The sequence below is a fragment of the Falco peregrinus genome, chromosome 1 (genome assembly GCF_023634155.1).
Source record: "Falco peregrinus isolate bFalPer1 chromosome 1, bFalPer1.pri, whole genome shotgun sequence".
In the NCBI taxonomy this organism is placed as follows: domain Eukaryota; kingdom Metazoa; phylum Chordata; class Aves; order Falconiformes; family Falconidae; genus Falco; species Falco peregrinus.
Genome location: NC_073721.1, coordinates 76,572,821 through 76,594,959, shown reverse-complemented (window position 1 = coordinate 76,594,959; position 22,139 = coordinate 76,572,821). Strand labels below are relative to the sequence as shown.

The 22,139-nt window shown below is 43.1% G+C and overlaps 1 protein-coding gene across 1 annotated transcript; it reads right to left on the bottom strand.

The window, feature by feature from the left end:
• Positions 1-5,484: 5,484 nt before the first annotated feature.
• THBS1 (thrombospondin 1) lies at positions 5,485-21,364 on the bottom strand. The gene is made up of 22 exons (XM_055817063.1): positions 21,180-21,364; positions 20,951-21,045; positions 19,670-20,247; positions 19,037-19,112; positions 18,589-18,785; positions 18,240-18,365; positions 16,625-16,718; positions 16,123-16,296; positions 15,570-15,746; positions 15,081-15,254; positions 14,769-14,896; positions 14,498-14,650; positions 13,760-13,978; positions 13,082-13,189; positions 12,546-12,705; positions 12,027-12,145; positions 10,111-10,345; positions 9,519-9,746; positions 9,109-9,380; positions 8,583-8,680; positions 8,332-8,471; positions 5,485-7,833 (listed from the first exon to the last, which is right to left on the bottom strand). Exons 2-22 carry the CDS (start codon positions 21,018-21,020, stop codon positions 7,826-7,828), a joined length of 3,534 nt encoding a protein of 1,177 aa, XP_055673038.1. The 5' UTR covers positions 21,021-21,045; positions 21,180-21,364; the 3' UTR covers positions 5,485-7,825.
• Between the last annotated feature and the right edge of the window lie 775 nt (positions 21,365-22,139).

Genomic DNA, 22,139 nt, shown 5'->3' with positions numbered 1-22,139 from the left:
TATTTTCTGTGCCTGTGTGATATTCATGCAGGACTGTCCGCTGGCTGTAATCTTTCCACAGTCCAGTTATTTTCACATGGAACTTGTGTTTTATAGAGTCCTCCTCAAAAACAGTGTTAAAGTGCTTGGATAGTTTTTGAAGAAAACTAAATTCTATTTCAAGGTTTTATGTAGAATATCTACAATGTATATGAAGGGAAATACTACTTAATTCTTACTTTTCTGGTGTATTTGTTACCTTAAATCTCTCACTGTTGCAAAGAAGCTTTTCCCAGCACCCTCAAGGAAGAGCCTGTCGCTGACTAAGTCCTGAAGCCATGAAGCCAACTTTTTATTCACATCTGGCATTTCAGGGACAAGCAAGTAATTTTGAATGACTATTGACTTGAAGTGTATATTCCAACAGGGACTCTGTTACTTCACTTCGGGACTTGGGAAGTGCCGAGCACCCTGCAGTGTTTGTAGTCACTGCAAACCACAGGGACCCAGTGCTCATGAAAAGCTGTTCCAAGGGTGCATAGGACTGATACCCAAACTCGGACACTGTCAAAAATTAGTGACCTAATATTTGTTGTGCTTGGTTTCTACTGCATTATATTAAATGGCAGGTTCTCTGGGAAGATTTTATTTGTTGCTTGATGTTACAGATGAAATATCAGTTTCAAGCCCTCCTTTATTTTCAGTTTTAAGTAAAACTGTAGGAAAAAAAATTATTTAGGAAAACATGGTCGGTCACTGGTATGAGGTACAGAATAATGGAGGTACTATCTAAAACACAGTGACAAGGTCATTTGCTGAAACATCACCAATATCAGGGTAAAAGGAAAGTTGAGCCCGGGAGGATTCATGGGTTTTTCTTTGTTTTTCCAGTGTCTCTCTATTGTGACCTGCAATAACCCCTCTGTCGGGCTTGCCACTGGAATTCCAGCTGCACTGGAATGTGGCGGCTTCTCGGGGTGTGATGCAGCAGTGATGATTAGGATATTCAAATGAATTTTCATTTGCAGCTTAACTCAGGAGTTGGAAACAGCTTTTCCTAAATACATGCCTTCATTCAGCGTCAGTTGTATTTGGTAAAAGATTCTGATAACTAGCTTCTTTACAAGTCTTCCCTAGCTCTGTTTGTCCCGAAACAGCAGAGCGTGGCAGACTGATTTTTAAAGTTATCGTTCTCACTTTTGGGCTTTGGGACGTTTTAAATTGAGGAATAAGAAAGGTTGTGTATGCACGGTAGTTTTGTGCTCGGTATTTCCCACTATGATTTTACAGTACAAGGTAGATAATTTTGTTCCAAAAACTTCAGATTGGTGAAAGTAACATACCTATGAAGTGAAGATTGAGGTGTGCTTGCATCTGTTTGCTGAGCAATATGTGACCAAACTAGTCTGTCATTGTCACTGAGACTCCTCAGAGATATACATACAGTGCTGGTGTTCATAGCGGTCAGTGCTCAGCTGTTAGTACTGATTTAGTTCAGTGTGTATATTTTGATCCTGCATGTTTGTATTTTAAATTACAAACCATGTTTTCATCTGAAAGAAGAAAATAAGGCTGAGTCAACCATTTTAATGAATCATATGTGTATAAATATAAATGTATATAAATTATATGTATTAATATATATTATATACAATATGTACTATATATACGTATGTTTGAGTAGGATGATTTAAAGAGCTATAGTTTTGATTTACTGCAATGGTACTAGAAGTTCAGTCCAGTTTTACAGTTATTATGCAGATTTAGAGCTGTTGAGGGTCTTTTCCATTTCAAAGAGAAGTGACAGACTAAATATCCTGATTAAAAAAAAGTTTGTTGACTATAGACAGCAGTGATAAAAAGAGTGAAGTTGTTCTTGTACGTCCTGATTTCCAGTTTAAATTAAAGTAATTCTATCAAGGTGTGAAAAAACTTCCAGCTTCATCATAAAAAAAAAAAAAAAAAAAAAAAGGAAAATGTCCCATAAAAATTCTCAGCCAAATGCTTTTTTCCCAGCCAGGCGATCTCTACTTTGTGCATCTGTAGTGCATGCTTTCCCTCTCACTTCCCGAGCAGAACTCCTGCAGCGCCAGTGGACATGCTGCGCACAGAGTGAAAACAGGCTGTGGAAAAATTATCTGCTGCATAGATCAGAGAGGAAAGGGCTGCTTAAACATGTCATCAGAGTAGTGAGGGCTGGTCTAGAAGTGCAAAAAAGTATGCCAGTAATTCATGTGCTAGAAAGGGTGCGATTTTACCTCCAGATCAGGGAGGGCTGGTGAGAGGCTGTGGTTTGCAGCTCAATTTCTGTAATTTCAATAATGATAAGAATTTTGACATTTTATTACCCCCCCCCCCATTTTCTAGACAAAATTTCAGCAAATTATGACAATGCACCTCTTCTCTTTGTTACACTTCTTAGAAGGACTTTCTAACCACAGCTTTAAATTACATCTCTCTTTCTGGCTTTTTAGGTGCAAAATCTGCTACGATGTTTACACTTCCAAGATTACTACCTCCCCCAGTTACAAAAAAAAAAAAAAGACCCTTACCTCTGGGAGTCTCACAGTTTGAAGGCTAGACGCAGAAGGACAAGGTGGTTTGGCAGATGCTTGGGAAGTTTCTAAATTATGAAGGGTTTTGTAATCTAGGAAAAATAACAACTCATTTTTTTTCTTTTTTAAAAAAGTTTCAGCAGATGTATTTATTGAGAAATAATTGCTCTCTTATTTGTAGCAAGATTTAAAGGTCAGGAAAATGGTTTCCTTTTTAAATAGAATAGAGATGCTTGAATACTACTAATGCTATAACCTACAGTTATCCAATTATACGTTTCATTGAGGGATTGGCTGGAATCCAGGTGCAGTAGTTAGAATAAAAGGCTCCCTGTCATTTAAGTCTATGTGAAATAGTTCACTGCTTGGAATTGAATCTGCAGTACCTTATCTATTAAGCTTTAAAAAACCCCAGCAAACTGGAATATTCACAAGTGTGTATTAATTTTATAGAGTGCTGAAGTGCATGAATAATTGAGATTTATAGGCAGGTATTCTGTATTTAGAACTTCTTTTCCCACTTAAAAATTTGCTGTCTTCTTGTGGAAGTACTGTTCTATGCTATTATTTTCCTATTGTTTGCTTTGTGTATTTGGTATGCATAGTTTTGGTGGGAAGGGTATTGCCAGAGGCATTCTACCCTAATTTTACAATAATAATGTAATGGTCTGTCTGTAAGCACTTTCTGAGTGGAGTCATCAAGGGAGACTGGCGCAGTATCTAAGCAGCTCTCGGTTTAGCTCTTGTATGTGTTGCCTAGGCTAGCAGTCCCTGAATCTGAAAGCAGTTGAAATTAAAGACAAATGATAGCTGGGCTTCCTGGGATTCGTCTAAATTTGAAAATCCAAGTTTCTCTGGGATAACTTGACTAATGTTATGGATTTCCTGTGGAAGATTTTGTCTTTAAGACTTTTGCTTGCCAAACACTTTTCTCTAATGAATTCTCTTCTTCTGGTTATAAATCCACTTAAATATTCACACAACTTGTGCACCTGTTCTTTCTGTCTTGGAAAAGAAATAAGAGCTAGAACTCCCCCTGTGAATATATTAAGATGCTTTCTTCTATGATTTCAGAAATCCTTTCCAAAATGAATTTATGTTGAAAATCAGCCAATTACCACGCTATGGACTTTTTTTATTTACTACAAATTCATGGCAGTATCAGTAAAAAGTGCACTGTTGTCATTAAGATGCAGATCTTGCTATGGTTATCTCAGTCTTTATCCCCGTAAGTTATTAATATCTGCAGGTTAAACTACTGCACCTCCTGAACGTAGGTTTGATGCAGGTGACCACTTGAAAACTTAAGCTACTGCATTTGCATGGGCTCCGAGAAGAGCGTGCTATGGTAAGAAAGCATTATACTCTCTGCAATAGCATGAAACTCAAAGGTTATTTATGGAAAAAGGTTGGCCAAGTACCCGCTAACACTGGAAGTGGCATGCATCAGCTGGTATGCTTACGTGTCCTGCCGGTGAGTCCCCAGGGGGCTGGGAACAGCATACTGCCGCCAGGCTTCACCTGTGGAGGTTTTGCCCTGTGAAACGTGGCCACCTTCCATGCTTTCCCTGTTTAGTTTTTCTTTGACAGGGATGTCTTTGGGCAAGCACAGGCCTAACTTACCTCAACTATAGCTGTGTCCCACTGTACGCACGCTCCCCAAGCAACAGGCGGGTGGACTTAACCTATGAGTTAACACAAGGCATACGTCTTGCCTTTATAATTCTAAGTTATGTATCTATCATTCCCAATTCAGGTTCTGCACTGATATAAGCTACATAAATGTAAATTAGCCTGAGAGTCTGGCTTGGGCTCAGGCGGGGCCTTTGGGATGGGCTGCCAAGGCTGCCTGCTCCCACCAGCAGCAGTTCTCTTTTCGAAATTGCTGATCAGACCGATATGTATCTCCAGAGATAGATACGTCTGTCCATGTAATTGATTGGCTTTCTAAATCCTGAGTATCTCATTTTACCTACAAGTCCCAAGAGCTTTCTCCAGGTGGCAACTTTGGGTTTTTTTGTGGTTCTCATTCTTCGTGGTGCCCCTGGGAGGCAGGCGGAGAGTCCGAGGCCGCAGCAGCAAGGCGGGACCCGGGAGAGCTCACAGGGTCATGCCGGCGGTGCATTCCCACAGGAGAATGTCTGTCTGCAGAGAAGTGAAGCAGACAAGGGCAGAAATTCAGCAGCTGCTCATGTTTTGGAAATGACAGGTCAGGAGTTCTTTTTCTTTTTTTCTCCTTGTTCTCAGTGGAATAAAATAAAAGGGACAGGACTGGCCTTAAAAGTTCAGGGACAGAAAAAATAGACCCCCCCCCCCCCTTCATATAACAAGACTTTTTCATCCTTAGGTAAAGGAGATGTAAAAATTAATTTTGAATATCTGCAGATTCCCCTAAATGTGCTACTTATGGACATCTAGCACTCCTAGTACTGCACCTAGCTTTGCTAAAGGGCTCATGGGACAAACTGCTTCTGTAAGTAGAGACTGAATAACTAGTCTTAACTGCTTTTATTTTTAGCAGCATGTTTCAGCAGTTGGTATAGTGCCACATCATCAGCTTTTTGAGCACAGGAGCAGCCTCAGCCTAGAGGAGATGCGAACAGATACTCATGTACCCCTGCAGACAGCCATCACCCTGCCTCCACTCAGGTGAAAGAAAGAAATAGGGGCTGAGCCTGGCTGGGGAATAACTGAAATCCCTCAAGAGTATTTTGCCCGTGGCTGTATTAAGGGCAGCATGGCTGGGCCTCCAGTATTGAATTTACCAGCTGTCCATGCCATCCAGCTGCAGCCTGTTAGCAGCCAGGGTGAAAGCTGAGGTACAGCTCCTTAGCTTAGTTTTAATGTAAAGAGTACAGACGTGTTTTGCTTCAAAGCAAATTTGAAATGAAGATTATATCAGCAATACCAAAGTGTTACACCACATGAATAAAACTAGAGCACAAATGTGTAAATATAAGTGTTCTTGTTGGTTTATTGTTCTTTGTATGTAAAAGGAGCTTTATTGTACAACTTACACAACTTTAAAATGGAAAAATGGTTAAAAATGTTTACAAAAAAGCATGTTCTTAGAAAATGATGCTAGCAAAAACATCAGGAGGAGGGAAGCAAAAAAAAATCTTCAGTTCAGTGTGCAAACATTTTATAAAAATAGAAATACTAACTCTACAGGTAGCATTTCATGATAAATTATTTAAATAGCATATCTACACCATTATGTGATTAACTATTACAATGGCAATGAGAAAAATAATTTATAAAAATACAAGCAATGGTATACAAGATGACAAGAAAACATATAACACAACATTAGAAATTGTATTTGACATTTTTTCTTTTTTCCAATGCCATTTCCTTACTGGGAATACATCTGCAAAGAAGTTTTGACTATGTACAGCATTAACTTTTTAGTACTACAGTAGCTTTAAAGTGTTAGACATTTGAACTCTGCTTAATCCAAAGGTTTTTCTCAGTCACACAACAATGAGGTAATATTTGTACGTAAAACTTTCACTGTGTTCATTTCTTTTCCTTTTTTGAAAGGACAAGGAAATATTATAGGTATAAGGATGCTGCCCCTTCTGTTGGGGAAAACAGTCTTTTCTTGTACAGCAAGCCCTCTCCCTCTTTTTGCAAGGAGCTCCTGAAATTCTCTCTAGTCCATGAAGAATTCCTTCTTCTGTAGCTGCGCATCACTAGTTAACAATAATTAGTGTGCAGTGGCACAAATAGCTGGTTTGAATGGTTACAGATTGTGGTCATTGTGCCTCTCTGCAATCTCCTGGTTTTGTGTCAGGCCCACTGACCAGCGGTCAAGCACTGCAGACATTTCACAGCACTAAATAACCGCCAAGATGGTAAATGGCATTCCCTCATCTCTAGCACTATGGATGAGATGGGAACTTCTATGGTCTAAAGGGATGCAATTTTAGCACTGCAGGACAGCTGCCTGCCAGGCTACCAACTGCCTTGCACAAAGAAAGGAAAAGCCAACACCGAGCTCAGACTGAGAAAAACAAACATCCCATTCCCCACCCCGCCGCTTCTCCCTGCACCTCAAAGCCTTTATGGGAAAATTGCTCTTTGTAACAAACACATCACCACTATCTGCTCCAGACAAGATTTTTTTCTCAACTAAACCCCCTCTAGTTTCTATATAGAACAGACTTAATAAATAATCTATATTTACAATCTTACAGTCATTAAGACTTGTAACAATGATTAGGTGGATAGTCTTGACGCATTTCTTATTGTTTTAATCAATAATCCCTCAGTCATTATAACATCAAGGATAGGCAAAAAATAAATATTTTACAATTTCAGTATTTTATCTACAGGCCCCTTTCCATCCCCTCCAAAGAAGGAAGGGGTTTAAAGCATCTGTGGCATGTAGAAAAGGAATGTTTTTCATTACTATTATTTTTGTGCCTTTTTAACCATAAAAAGTGATGCACATGCTGGTTTCCTGAAGGACAGCATAGTGCTAGCTGAGATGGCAGTGCTTTCTGGCATCATGTCTGAAAGAAAACATTTAAAAGGTAAGAAAGATCTGCATCTAATCAGGAAAAAACAGTATCTAATTGTAACTCATGGTTTTCGCAAAGCTGATGTGATCCAGTGTGCCAGTTTTTATCCTCTTTCTCCCTCCCACCACGGAAGTCAGTTTTAGGATATCTGTTTTGTCCTGTGTAATAGAGCAACTGATCTAGCTCACCACAAATAGAATAAAAGGCTGCGTTTTCACGTGAAAGATAAGTCATATAAAACAATAATTTCTCCAACTGATGTAAACCAAGGTAGCACAGCCCTCATTAATAAATTCCTCTCCCCATAAAGACTTAAAGAGTTCACCCTCCCACCCAAAACCCCTTTTCCCCACACAATGAAAGGTCTTCAGTTTAAGTAGTCCACAGCACATCCAAAGATGTTCTTTTTACAAAATGCTACTCCATGGGACCTCCAGTTAGAGAGGCAGTGACACTGCACTGTGATAAACAGCAAACAAGTGTCTTTCCTACTGAAAGAAGTGTGCTTGTTCAGTGAAGACAATTCTCATTTGCAAGACACATTTGTTTCCTTCCACTTCAGCAGAGGTCAGATACCAAGCACGTTCTCACTTTCATTCTCTCAAAAGCATTCTCTTGAGGCAGGTCATGTGTTTCGAGTCCACTTTTATGCAGAAAGAAGAAAGGAAGGAATAATACAATGGTCCCAGGATTTGTAAGGCTAAACGTTTCAGAAGGTGCAATACCAGCATTTTTAAATAGTCTCTGGATCCAATAATCTTGTGATTATGGATCTGTGAAAAGAAAAAAAATAAGATATTGAAGTATTTGTGTGTTATGCACGATTATCTTAAAGACAGTAATCCCTAGAGATATTTATGACTTTGCTTTTGAGCAAATCAGGTTTTTTTGCATGTCAGACACTACCCTCTTGCTTGCTGAAGTCAGTTTTTTATATTTTCACACTGGACAGTCAGCTCTATTGATTTATTCTAGTCGGCATTTTAGAGGAGAATCAAGATCATTTCATATCTGGACCTTAACAGGTATTTCCGATACTTTGAAGTAACAGGATAGAAATATGCTTAGATTTCATATATTTAAGATTTTAACTGTGAAGATTGTATCAAGATGTCCTGTTTCTGCCTTCAGAACTTGAGATTTACCCATGGTCTTTCATGACTCACTTTCCCTCTTAGCTCATGTTTCTTGATCTGTACTATTTTTCTTGAGAACAGCTTTCTTAAACCAACTAACTTAGGTAGCATATCTTAAACCGAGACTTTCCTTACCTCTGCATTCATATTTAAGATCTGAGAAAAACACCATTTCTTGGGAGAAGACAAATAATCCTAGCCGACCGCCAGCATAGGTTTTATCATAGATTGGTCCCGAGTCTGCCATGATTTTCTTCCCTTCATACATTACAACCCTACAAAGAAACAACAGGTCAGCCATCTTCAGCAAGCTTTGTCTTCGGTTCATCTTTACAGACACCTAGTTTTCTTGTTATAATTACTGAAGATAAGAGGATGATGCTCACCTGATGTAACCAGTCTTTGGTCTATGGCTAAGACGCCATCTGTATGCAGTGAAGTCTTTCCAGCCTATGTGACGAGGGTCATGCCACAAGGTTCTCACCTGTGAAAGAATATTTTTTTCCCCCCATCAACTGAAGGCCTGAGACAACATAGCCATTATTTTGACATGGAAGTGTCTTGGTGGTCATCATCATGATTAGTAAAGGCTTAAATAACTCATTAGGCTCTGTAATAGGGTCTTGAAATCAACTGCATTTAAATTTACTTTTAAATAAGTAAATAGGACACTACTCCACAATTCCAGAAAGAATTGACTCGCTGCTGCTGGAAAGCCTGTCTGAAGCATGCAGTCCTGTTAGTTTTATACAATATTTTGCATGACTGCGAATAATTACAAAGTTATTGTTCTTTGTCAAGACTACACCATTCTGATCAGTATGTACAGACCCCCTTGTAAGCATCTAACTTGCTGAAAGAACAGCCTGCCTCACAACGCAGAAGAGCAGGTTATCAAAGCACCACTCTTACCTGGCCAGGTGTGTTTCCTGTGTGCCACAGAGCATTACGAAGGTGTTCTCCTGGACCGGTGGTGGAATTCACAACTTTGATGGAGAGACCCGAGTAACCTTGAGCTTTGGTTGGTGTGGAGTCCCAGTAAGATTGGGTGATCTGCTTCCACATGACAACATAGAAACGACTGCTAGATTGGTAGCCAAATACAAAGCCAGCATAGTCGTCATCCCTTTCTGTATTGATGAAGAAGGTGCCACTGAAGTCCACAGCATTGAATTCATCAAAACCTACAGGGGCATTAGAGGAGAAAGTTTTAGGCGCTGCTCTTTTACAGTTCTTAAACAGCTTCTTAATGGTTTCCCATGTTCTCTTTGCCCCCCTGCCCCCAACCGAAAACCCCCCAAACAGTGTGATTTTCACCTTACCGACTGCAAGGCCAGGGTCACAGTTGACTGTCTGAACCAGTTCTTTACCCTGGTGACGAACAACCCAGTTTGGATCGTTTTGGGATGTTCCTTTGGGATCCAAGGGAATCATCTGAAATCTTCGGAAATCAGTCTCACTAATGTCCACATTTTCAGGGCAGATATCATCAATGTCTGGCACGCTGTCCTGGTCAAAGTCATCTTTGCAAGCATCTCCACGTCCATCACCTGAAGGACACACGTAATTTCACCATTACATCATCATTGTTGTTTGCTTCTGAGTCTTACAACTTTGAGTTTAAATTTTAATTGCAGATCTCTAACTGCTCAGGTACTGCTAGCAGACCCACTACAGAAGCCACAGCTGCTACTGTATAAATGCCCTTTCACTCCAGCCTGATAGCAACTTATTTCTAAGTTGGATACACGGTCGTTTTCCACTGCTTGCTACTCTTGAGGTGCACTATAACAACAGTACAGACATTCTATCTTTGTTACTTCAAAGTTTTGTCCAATCCTAAACAGTGTGGAAGACAGTATCAAACTATTAGAAGTTGCTCTTAAAATGTCACTATGATACTGGCCATCTTACCATCAGAATCAGCTTGATCTGGGTTGGCAACCAATCTGCAGTTATCTTTGTCATCAGGGATACCATCGTTGTCATCATCATGGTCACAGGCGTCACCTTTTCCATCCTTGTCATGGTCAGCTTGGTTGGCATTGGGCACATAGGGGCAGTTATCAAGATTATTTTGATGGCCATCTTCATCTATGTCCTGGTTGTTGTCACACTGATCACCTATGCGGTCAGAATCAGTGTCTTCCTAAGGAAGGTGGAAAAAAAAATAATCCTATTTTAGCTTTTTAAGTGGCTTTTGAAGACATTCTTAATTGCTAGAATTAATTGGGCTTTCTGCTTGCTTTAGCAAGAGCAGAGGTGGATGTAGTGAGGTATTAGGATTAACACATGCTTACTTAAAGCTGCCTGTGCCAATTGCTTTTGGGCTGCTTTAGCATTGCCCTGGTTTTAGTGTGAATACACGAAAGCAGTGTGGTCAGTAGCTTCTCCTCCCTTCTGCCACATGATTCTTCTGTCACTAGTCTACCATACTAGACACAGGGTACTCTACCTTCCACCTCCTCTAGCAGCTCCCTGGTTCCAAGGGCCAGATAAGGCAAGGACTACTGCATATCTAGCCAGTAGAAACTATAACATTAAAATATAGACTACCAAGTCTCGGTTTTTACAGCTTCCACACCATATAATTTTCTTCATCAAAAAAGCCTACAATGCTCTTCATGCCTGTGACTGATCACACAAGACAATTATTCCCTTAGTGGTCAAAGACTGCATGAACTGCTGTCCTTGCTGATTACATATTTTAGCCAGTCATTTGCTTAGTCAGCTTATGAAATAATTAAAACAATCCCGACTTCCCTGAGGCTGCCTCAAGGTTTAGTCTAGTAGTCTTGTCAGCGCACTGGTGGATGACCCTGGTGTTGGTGCAGACAGAAGGCATACCACACAGTTTCAATAGCTACCAATTCTGCCATTTGAAATCTAGTATCTCTTCCAATCAAGCTCTAGAAGCAAAGTGTTCAAAACCAACATTAGAGTCCTATACTAAGATTTCAAAGCGTTAGGAGAAACGTTGCCTGAAAGGATCTTCAGGCAGTTTCCACTCAAGTGGGGAAGCAAAGCAAATTATGAAGACCAAGAAATCTTGTATTATTTGTTTAAATCCTTTAAGTAACACTGATTTTAGGCTACATGACCATAATACACTAGGTTCCACTGATCTGCAACAGCTTTTCTAACCCTTCAAACATTCCAGTTATAACCATGAATTATTAAACTTACAGCCTTGTACTTGACAGGATGGCACAGGCTTTATCTACTTCTGCCTTCAAATGCGGTTTCTTTTTGTTGTTGTTTTTTAACTAGCAAGTTGTGCGAGAGCATGGACCCCCCTAAACTTTTATTAAAAGGGTAGTCATAAAAAGTGTCAGAATGTATCTTTTCCTTAGAGGAAAGCAACCTGCACTGCCTTCAGCTAACTACTAGAAGAGTCATCTTTTGAAATGCAGCTGTTTTGAACTTACGGACAAAGACAAAGTCATTCTTTAATTTAAGCAAACACAGCACTATAGGCTCTGAGGAGGGTAGGTTCGTACCTACCTAGGTTTCAGACAATGGTCCCAGGAATCTCATATCCTCACTATGAGGATCTTGACAACCAACCAACCCAAAAAATGTTTAGGAGACAAGTACACACAGTAGTCTCACAGATCTTCACTAGAGTTACTTTTCATAAAATATCTATCAGCTCTTTGAACTCTGAGGGCATGTTATTTGATAAAGGCACCGTTTGTCACAAATCATTCTTATTGATCTTCCAAGTCAAGTTTAAGCTGTAACTTGTTATTCAAACATCTTCTACAATACACAACATACTATGTTTTATATAGATAGAAGACTAGTATTATAAAAAACAAATCCCCCACCTGGTCAGGGTTGTGTTCCAGTGGACAGTTATCACACTGATCTCCAATGCCATCTAAGTCTGTATCCCTCTGGTCTACATTGTAGACATATTGGCAGTTGTCCCTTTCATTAAGGACCCCTGCAAAATTAAAGAGAGTTGATTAATAAAAGTCAGGCATCTAAATGCTGCAAGAGGACTGTATAAAGCTACCACATACTTCCTGATACGTTTTTGAAAGCATTTTGAGCAGCATTTGAAAGCTTTGAAACTTGACTCATTAGTAGCTATGCCACACTTCTGTCCCTACTGCCTGTGAGAGTAGAGCTAGAAATACACACATTTTGGCACAGTTGAATTCAAAGCAAATTTCCGTTAGCTCAAACTATTACTTCAAGTAGTTTATGTACCGAGACCACCAGAGGACAACTTTTATGTGTTCAGGGATGAAATTCTGGTAGGAAATCAATGGTATATTGGGTACATTTGATCAATTTGTGGTTGGAAAACCATTTAAAATGAGTGATTAGAGGTCACCTACCATCTCCATCAATATCCACTGCACAAGCATCTCCTTCTCCATTGTTATCAGTGTCAGTTTGATCAGGGTTGTGATTGTAAGGGCAGTTATCACAGCGGTCACCAACATCATCCCTGTCATAATCATACTGTTGTGGGTTGTAGATGAATGGACAGTTGTCCTGCAAAATCAAGAAGTCAGGCTTTAAAGAGAGTCAAATTACAGCTTAATGGACTCTGTCTATGCTTGTGCTGCTACACGAAAGGAGAAATGAAAGGCAGGGAAACAGTTAAAGTTGAAATGCTTCCATCTCAAGACACCCTGTGGCTTGCACAAGTGCAGGAATGGCTGAATAAAGATGAAGCTTCACTCCCAAAGCTCAGCCAGCTGCAGAAAGTTTGTCTGCACACAGTTATGCATATTTATGGTTTCTAGGAGACTGCTGGCACTAACAGCTATCCTATGGCCCTCTCAAGATTAAGGTCAGAGGCTAGACCCTAGCCTTAGAAAGGGGAGTGGGAGAGCTACGTTCTTGAAAGCTGTTTGTGTGGTCTTACCCGATCATCAGGAATGCCATCATCGTCATCATCGTTGTCACAGGCATCACCAATCCCATCCTTATCATAGTCTTCCTGCCCAGAGTTGGGCAGATTAGGACAGTTATCCTAGAAAGGAGAAAATACACAGATGTGTTTATTCCTGGTATGATTACAATAGGGATTTTAGCAGGTAAAATTAGGAGTAAACTAAAGGCAAAAATCATAATGCCTTGATCAGGTAAATGTCATCTTACTGTAACTATCAATTTTAGCTAGTCATTGCTGTGAGGATAATTCTTAGAAAGCCATAGTTGAAGACATTTTTAAAACAAAGACTAGGCTGCTTTCGAGACTTACCCTCTTTTCTTCCCCTGGAGATTTACATCTGTCAGGGGAAAGCTAATATGGGTATAGTCTAAACTAGAGTCTTCTGAGAAGATTTGTAATGAGCATATATAAATTGTGAGGCTTTCTGCCCCGACCCCTATTGTAGGGGTATCTAAAGAAAGAGCACGAGCTACCTAGCAATACCTCGACAATAGTACCCTGACACAAAGGGGTATTTTACCGGTTTTATTTGCAGAGTTTAATAGCTCTAACTGAAGAGACTTACTTTATACCTCAAACCTAAAGATACTTTGTTTATTTCTCACATAGGCTGTTTTAACAGTAGATAGGAAAACAAGATAAGCTTACTTTTTTACAGTGGTAAGTAGCATTAGCAACACAAACAAGGTTCTCATTTGGCCATCCATCCAAGTCAGTGTCTTCTCCACAGATTATGCCATTGCCAGCATAGCCTGGTTTACATTCACAGCGATACATGGGGTCACTGAAGTGGCCAAGGTAATTACATTTGGCATTCTTGTTGCAGTCATGTGTTCCATCTGTGCATGGATTACGTGGTTTGCAGACCTAGAAGACCACACAGAAATTAAATCCTATAGAAACATCTTTTTATCCCTCATTTTTCCACAGACTCAAGTAAAACATGGGGAATACATGCTTGTTTTGATCAGAGATCCTTCATTCAGGAAAAAAAAAGCCCTATACATTACTTCCACTCTCCAACTCCAGCAGCAGTCTTATTACCAATTATTTTTCTTGTTCAAACCTTATTCATTTTCAAATGGAACCAAGCACTGAAATATCTAAGGCACATATTGTTGTATCCTAAGTGAATACTGATTAAGTTCCTGTCCTAAAATTAACATATAACACTTGAACCTTCCATGGCTGGGAAAGGCGACAATTCTTAAAACTCTTTTTGAACTCCAATAGAAACTGCTTAATACTCCTCCTGTTCTTAATCAGAGAAGATGGTGTTTTAGTAACTGTCCCAAGTCTTTCTTCCCTGAAATGCATAGGTGCTTTCTGTTGTTTAGAAACTTTGTGAGATTCCATAACCCAGAACAGTTCTCAAGTTGATGATACCTGTTTATTAGCCATAGCATCCTCAACACTGCGACCAAATGGCTGAGTCCCAGTGAAACGTGGTGGACAAGGCAGACAGTTGTACCCAGGTTCAGTATTCTCACACCTATGGACTCCATTGAAGACAAAGCAGGCATCAGGAACCTCTTTACACTGAAATACAAGTTTGAGATATAGGAGAACAACAGTTAGCATTATAAAAAAAAACTCGTTTTATTCTCCCTTCCCATTTCCTTTCACTCGCTTTCAAGAGCAAAACTAGTTCTCTTACCTCATCAATATCTTGGCAGTGGACACCATCACCATGGTAGCCAGCAGGACAAGCGCCACACTTCCAGGAACCATCAGGGGAGCTGGTACATGTTGTGCCCGCAAAGCAGGGATTAGACAGACACCCATCTGAGAAACAAACAAGAAAGTGTTAAGACGAGGGATGCTCACCATGCTACTACACTACTGTATTTGGCCAATGTGCTGGTTTAAAATTCTAGTACTTGTGTTTCACAGGCTTATGTCAAATTTAACTAGTGTCTTCAAGATTGTCCACAACCTTTAGATGTTCATGCAAAAAATGGATACTCACCAATTGGACAGTCCTGTTTGTTGCAGACCTGAGTCCCTCTAGCTTCACCTACACAAGTCTTGCCACCATACTGAGGCTCAGGATTATTGCAGAGACGGCTACGTTTTTGAAGTCCTCCTCCACATGTCACTGTGCAAGCATCCCATGGAGACCACGGTCCCCAGTTGCCATTAACTAAAGGAAATCAGAAGTTAGAAGATGTGTAGTTTTAAGTTCAGTGGTACAGCTAGTTTCTACCCAACAAAGGACGATTACTTTCATAGTGAGAACACTTTAGGCATTGTTCAGCCATAAGTGACAGAATTAATGGACTCCATGGAAGAGCCATAGAAAACAGTTTAGTTTCATCTGAAGCTAACCTGTGATGTTTTACCTAGCCCACCTCTAAGTTTAAAGAGAGGTTACTGCTAGAACTAGATTATATAGCAACTACTCACAAAGTTCACAGTTTAAGCTACTGAACAGTAGTTACCACCTGGACATACTTACTTGGGCAAGGATCTTTCTGGCAGGATTTGTTTTCTCTTGCCTCACCCTCACAAGGTTTGCCATTCAGCTGTGGTACTGGAGAGTTGCAGAGACGAATTCTAGTGATGATGCCCGTGCCACAAGTGACAGAACATGATGACCATGGTGACCAGTGACTCCAGCCACCATCCTGTTTAACTAAAGGGGAGAGATGTCTGTTATTAATGAGTTTCTGAAGAACACACTTCAGCTGTGCAGCACCTAGGACATAGCCAGTACTAGAACTGTACCAAAGACTCCATATATATTGGATGGCCTCAGCACCATCACAGATGGTTGTTTTGTCACTAAAGACACCGCATACCTTAACTGGCCTCAAATCTGTCCTGGGAGCAGTACCCAAACATGCCTATTTACCGCATTAACTATCTGTTCCCCTTTACCCAATTAATATAAGCCCTTAGAACTAGAAGGCAATGCTCCGTCCCAGTGACGGAGCTACATTGCAATCTCTGCTGTTAACGTTAAGCCAATAGAAGCAGCCTGTCTTGGTGTGATTAGATTAAGTACTTACATCTCTTATCGCATTCCTGAAGGTGGCAAGTCCGAGTCTGTACAGAAGACCCTTCACAGCGGTTATTGAGGCTGTCACAGGATCGTCCTCTCTGCTGAATCCCATTTCCACAGGTCACAGAACATGAAGTCCATTCAGACCAAGGAGACCATCCATCATCTGCATAATCGCTAGCTGCAGAGGGGATACAGCTCTGAATAAGACTCCAGGAATGTGTTCTTCCATAGTCCTTCCTCCCACACCTCTTTCCATACACACACACGCAAAGACAACTATCCTCAAAAGCCAGACACATCTTCCTTTTTTGTACGAGATAAAGGCCATGAACTCAAATGTTTCAATGCTCATGTGCATCGCCTAGATGATTAACCTCAGGGAAGCATCAGGCTAATCTTACTCCAGCGGTGCAAGGCTATATCCAGTTGTGGCACACTTTAGGGCAGCACACATCTCACTAGATGAAGCCGACTTCTATAGAAGTGTGAAGGTATTAGGTACTTACGCCAGCATCGGGGGCAGCACTCTCCATCAGGCACAGTGGCATTGGAACAAGGCATGAGAGGACAGGACACTTTCCGGCATATAGTGGCAGAGTTCTATAGAGAATTGTGAGAACTACAATAAGCAAATGGAATGTAAACCATGTCTGGAGTCTGGTCAAGTGATAAAGAGATCTTTTCCGCAGCACATCTAAAGCAGACGCCTGTATTTAGAGCCATATACATCCCAAGGGTAGTCCCAGGTATTTTTAGTCAAACTTCATCTCATTCCCATTCTCACCCCTTAATTTTCAGTCAAGAGCAGAAGTATTTTGGTTTTACAGAAGCTGATCCAGAGTAGCTACCAGATGCTGGCTAGAGTAACAGACTATCACTCAAAGTATAAGGTCAGACTTCAAGGGAATGAAACAAGAATGAAAAACCAGCTTTCTTTTCAGTTAATATGGATTTAAGCTGATTATATGGTAAAGATAAAGTGAGTTTAGTGGACTCTGCTCAAGAGCAATGAAATCTGTGACTTATACTTAGAGGTCTTTGATCTTCAAGCCAAGCAGGCAGGGTAAGAACACCCACCTCCGATCTCAATGAGAGCTAAAGGGCAGCCTGTAGTTTTTTGCTTCTTGAAGACAGCAGCTCAGTCAGAAGAATGCTCTTACGATTACTATTTTAATCTCACCAGGCAAATTACTATATTAAGGCAATTACAGCTAACAGAGTAAGAGGGTTAGTAGGAAAGAGGTAACTGTGGAAGTCACAGTATAATTTGCTGACTACAAGACAGAAGAAGTAGAGACCTATAGAGCCAGATGCAGAACTTTGTGAGATGCCTTGCATTGCACATGTACAAGTACTCAGCCTTTGGTTTCTAAACAGTGGCAGGCTAATTAACCCACTCTTTGGTAGACTGGTACTTCAAGATGGTTTTGCTGAAGGTATGTTTTAAAGGGAGCAAGTAAAAAAATTTAAAGAAACTTTGAAACTTACTGTTTTGGTGTACTTCTACAACATTCCACAGAAGTGGAACACAAAGCACAAATGTCTTGCTAGGTGATCCTGAGATTTGAACAGCTAAACTAAAGTCTGGAAGGGATTGCTGTTCTATATAATCTGCAGCAACTAATAGGACCCAGCTAGAAGCATTTGTTAAAGAAAAGCCCCACAAATACGTTAAGAGCCTTTACCGAGCACTAGAATGTCTTTTCCTACTAAGCCAGCAGGAGGTTCACTGAGGACAGAAGGTGGATCTAAAGTATTCCAGGGAGCAGAGTTGACAACACTATAAATTTTTTCTGTAGATACCAATGTTTAGTTTACTCGAGAACTTATGTAAAGAATACAGGTATTCCCCAAATTAAGGAACTAAAAGTGTGTTAACAGCTGTATCAGAGTGATGTTTTGTATAATTTTCTGAGATATGGCTGTTGTAACACTGTGAAAGTTGCATTTATATCAGAGATCTAGTAGGATGAAATAACTACTCAGTTTATCTGGCTACTGTAGTATGCCTAGTTCTGTTAGAAAAAGTGAATCCTACACAGAGAACATGATTTAGAAGTGTCTGTTAATTTCAACTCATGAATTTATATACACAGGATTTATGAATATGAGGAATCTTACCTGACAGGTACATTCCGTGCAGCTGTCAATAGTCCACTCTTCTTTATTTTTGTGCAAGATTCCATTATGAATGCACACTCCAGGAGTGATCTGGACCACTTTGGCAATGATTTCATTTTCTTCAGTCTTGGAAGGGGCAGGCAAGTGACAGAAGCAGAAAAATACTAGAAGTTAATACAGAAAACACCCTTTTTCACAATGTCACAGTTTCACAAAAGTCATGAAGTTATTACTTTGATTATTTTATTATTTTGATTTTATTACCTTTATTCAGGCTCTCAAAGGACAGGTTATAATTCATTCACTAAGTACCAGTTAATGAAAGGTACCATGAATTTAACCAACTCACCACTTTTCGAACTCTGTCTTGAAGCGTTGTTACCATGGACCGGAGCCCTTGCAGTTCCACAAACATATTTGTTAGTTCATCACAGGAAAAGCCACAGACTGCTTGGATGTCCTTTGTTTTGTGGCCAATGTAGTTAGTGCGGATAGCTGGGCTGGAACCGTTGATGGGGTTGTCCAAAGTAATGATTGCACTAGTGGCTAAGAGACAAACACACATAGATCAAGTTTATTTTTTACCGTGTGCATTTATCATTCCAGGGTAACACCTGCTAAAACAGCTGCCACCAGATTCATTAGATTAGGATGCCTGCAGAAATATAATCTTATTTCTTATGCAACGTGGCTTTGCATGTCAGCATACTTCCAAGTTCTGTTTCAACTTGTCTTTCTAACGTAACGAGGAATCTTATTTTTCAGAGGCCATTGGATTCAGAAGATTGCAAACTTACAGCTGGAGCAGCCTTTGTTTCTCAGGATAGTTTCCAGAGTTGTTCCGAACACAAACCGCACATTCTGCAGCAGTCCCTGTGGACAGAGGAAGAATTACAGCTACTTGCAGTGTCTGCAAGGGAAAGAAGTACAACTTGCCTGAAGAGAGCTTGTAGGCACTTGAGGTCATGCGAGATCATTAGGAGTAATTTCATGACAGACAGATGGGCAAAGTGAAACACGTTGCTTTCTTCTTCTTAATGATAACAAGCCCCGCTTCCTAACATTCTCAGCCTTGACAACAGGGACTGGCAACTCCCCAGGCAAGAAGGAGAAGCCCCATGAATTTATCTTAATCACATAGCTGAGCAATGAAGCTACGGCTACCTGCTTGGAAGCTTCAGTACCCTCTTATTGCTGCAGGAAGTTCTATCCTTGCAAATCTAATGCTTCGTCCTTCCAACTCCTTTATTAATGTTTAGTACATTTAGAAGTGGCCCGTATTACGTGTACACAAACTAGTCAGTGGTAGAACCCTTTATCCCTATTTGTTACCCGTGGCTTTGCAGTTATTTAGGCTGGTTGAGTAGCTAACACACCTTCAAGGCAGATGACTGAAAATACTACGCAAAAAACACAAGTGGAAGTCTTACCTGAAAGTTGTCATTGACTCCCCCTTTGGCAATGCGGAGCCTGGCACTGCTGGCCAGGTCCCTAGTGAAGATGTTCTGGATGGGGATATCCAGTTCAGCATTCTCCATTTTCTCACATCCCACGTAGAGCTGAGCTCGGTCTTCCTGCACAAACAGGGTGATATTCTTCCAGTGTCCTGTAGCTAGCAAGGCATCCTCTACTGACACTAACTGCTGCTTGCCATCACCAGAAAGGCTCAGGTCCAGGGTGCCTGCCTTGCCATTTGATACTAGGCTGAAGACATGACCAGAGCCATCTTTCTGTTCCACAGACAGCAGCGTGCCTCTACTTTTCTTGGCTTGCCGGAGAGTAGCCAGGAGGATGAAGCCCTTCTCAGCATGGATGGCATCTAATAAGTCTTGGAACTTGGAGTCAGGGACAGCAGGAATGCGACTGGCATCTTCAATGCGGTAAGCAGGGCTGGAGGATTCTGGTCCCTTCACCAGGTACACCCCGGGTGCCCGACGCCCAGCTCCCTTCCGAATGAAGCCGATGAGTTCAAAGAGATCAAAGACACTATTATCATCACTCCTGGACTCTGCAGAGAGATCAGAATAGGCATCATGAGCAAGGGACAAGATGCCGAGTAGGTGCGTACCTCCCATTACATATTGGCTCTTGGTGCACATCACACGAGGTACACACCTCACACCAGAGCACAGACAGAAGTTCTGGTGGTACGGCAGCCCCACCAGGAGCTGCTGTGCAGCAGCACACGCACATTCTCGTACAGGAGCCAGTCAGCACCGGAGTGCCAGGTACCCACTGACAAAGGTAGCGGCCGCTCCGGCACCTCATTAGACCATAGCTGAGCAGAAACAGCCAGCAGAAGCCCAGACACCAACATGCCCACGCTAGAATACAGCAAAGTGAGTTTTCTTCATCCAGCTGGGTGACAGCAAGCACAGCAGCAGCTTCCCTATCACACCATGACGGTGGTCTTCGTCGGCTGGTCCGTACCCCACGTCCCCCCTTGCCCCTACTCAGCGTGGAGACAGACGAGCTACGTGCTCCAGTCGCGGCAGCTCTGCGCTTCTGCCTGAAGGTTACACAAATTCTGCACCAAAGTTTCCTGTCCCAGCCAGCTAACGCACAGGTTAAAAAGTTCTGGTTCATTGAAAGCTCTGGAGCTCTTCAGCACCGAGCACAGCTTCAGCTGCTTACACAGACACCAAGAATGCGACCCCCTCTCGTCCCCCCGTCCCCGACGGCTCCGCGCACCAGCCCCGAGCCGGCCTTACCTGCGGCACGCCTGGCCTCCGAGGCGCCGAGCAGCAGCAGGAGCAGGAGGAAGCCAGTCGTTGCCCCCATGGCAAAGGTCTGTCTCTGAGCCAGCCTGGGGACAGGCACAAGGAAGAAGGTCACCGCGCTGCCGTCGCACCCTGCGCCTCCGAGGACGGGCGGCGGGGGGCACCTGCCCTCTCCTCGCCGCGCAGCCTGCCCGCCTCCGGGGGCCGCTTCAGAACTTACCTCCGGGGAGAGCGGTCCGGGCGGGCAGCGCCGGCCTCCCGCACCTCTGCGTACCAGCGACTAACGTCCCGAGGCAGCCCGCGGCCGTGCCGGTGAGGGCGGGCGGCGCGGCGGGTCCCGGTGAGCGGCGCTGCCGAGGCACTGCGGGCGCTGGGTGCCGCGCGCGCCTTTAAAGGGTGGCTCGCATTCCTGGGCGCGCGGCGGGCCAATCAGCGGCGGCGGGGCAGGAAGCGGGAGGCGGGCGCCGGGCGGCGGCGGGCCCGGGACAACTTTCCACAGGGGCCGGGGGCGGGGACGAGGCCGCCGCCGCCGCCCTGCCCCGCCCCGCCGGGCGCTCCCGTTGGGCGGCTCCGCGCCCGGCCGCGCCACTTGGGGGCGCCCCGCGAGCTTGTACGGGGCCGGTGCTGCGGGGCCCGAGCCGGGCGCGACGCCGCCGGCTCCCCCGTCGCCTTCTCCGCCTGCAGCGGGGAGCCGCGGCGAGGCCGTCGGCGCCCTCGTCCCTGACCTGCGGCACACCGCCTCTGGCACCCGTTCCCCACCGCTCCGCGCCCGCCCCGCTACCCGCCCGGTGTCCCAGCCCTGCCCTGCCCTCGGGCCCCTCGGCTCCCGGCCGCTCGCACCGGCCTCAGCCCCGCGGCGAGGGGCAGGGGTGCCCCGGGCCGGCTGTGCCCGCCAGCCAGCCGTGCTCCCGGGCAGCGCTTGAGGGGGCGCGCCCGGCCGCAGGTGGCTACCGGCGGCCCGGCCGGGACCTGGGGGCGAGGTGTGCCTGAACGCCGCCGATGCCGGCTGTCCTGAGTCACTTAATGAGCGCCATTAATTCACTTAATGAGAAACCTCTCCCACCGGTCGCAGTACATAGCGCCCGGGGCGGCGGGTGCGCACGAGGGGGAGCAAGGCCGATTCTCCCCAGCTGCTCCTGCCCACCCGGGGAGGGCCGCGGGCCGCGTCTGTGGGGGAAGG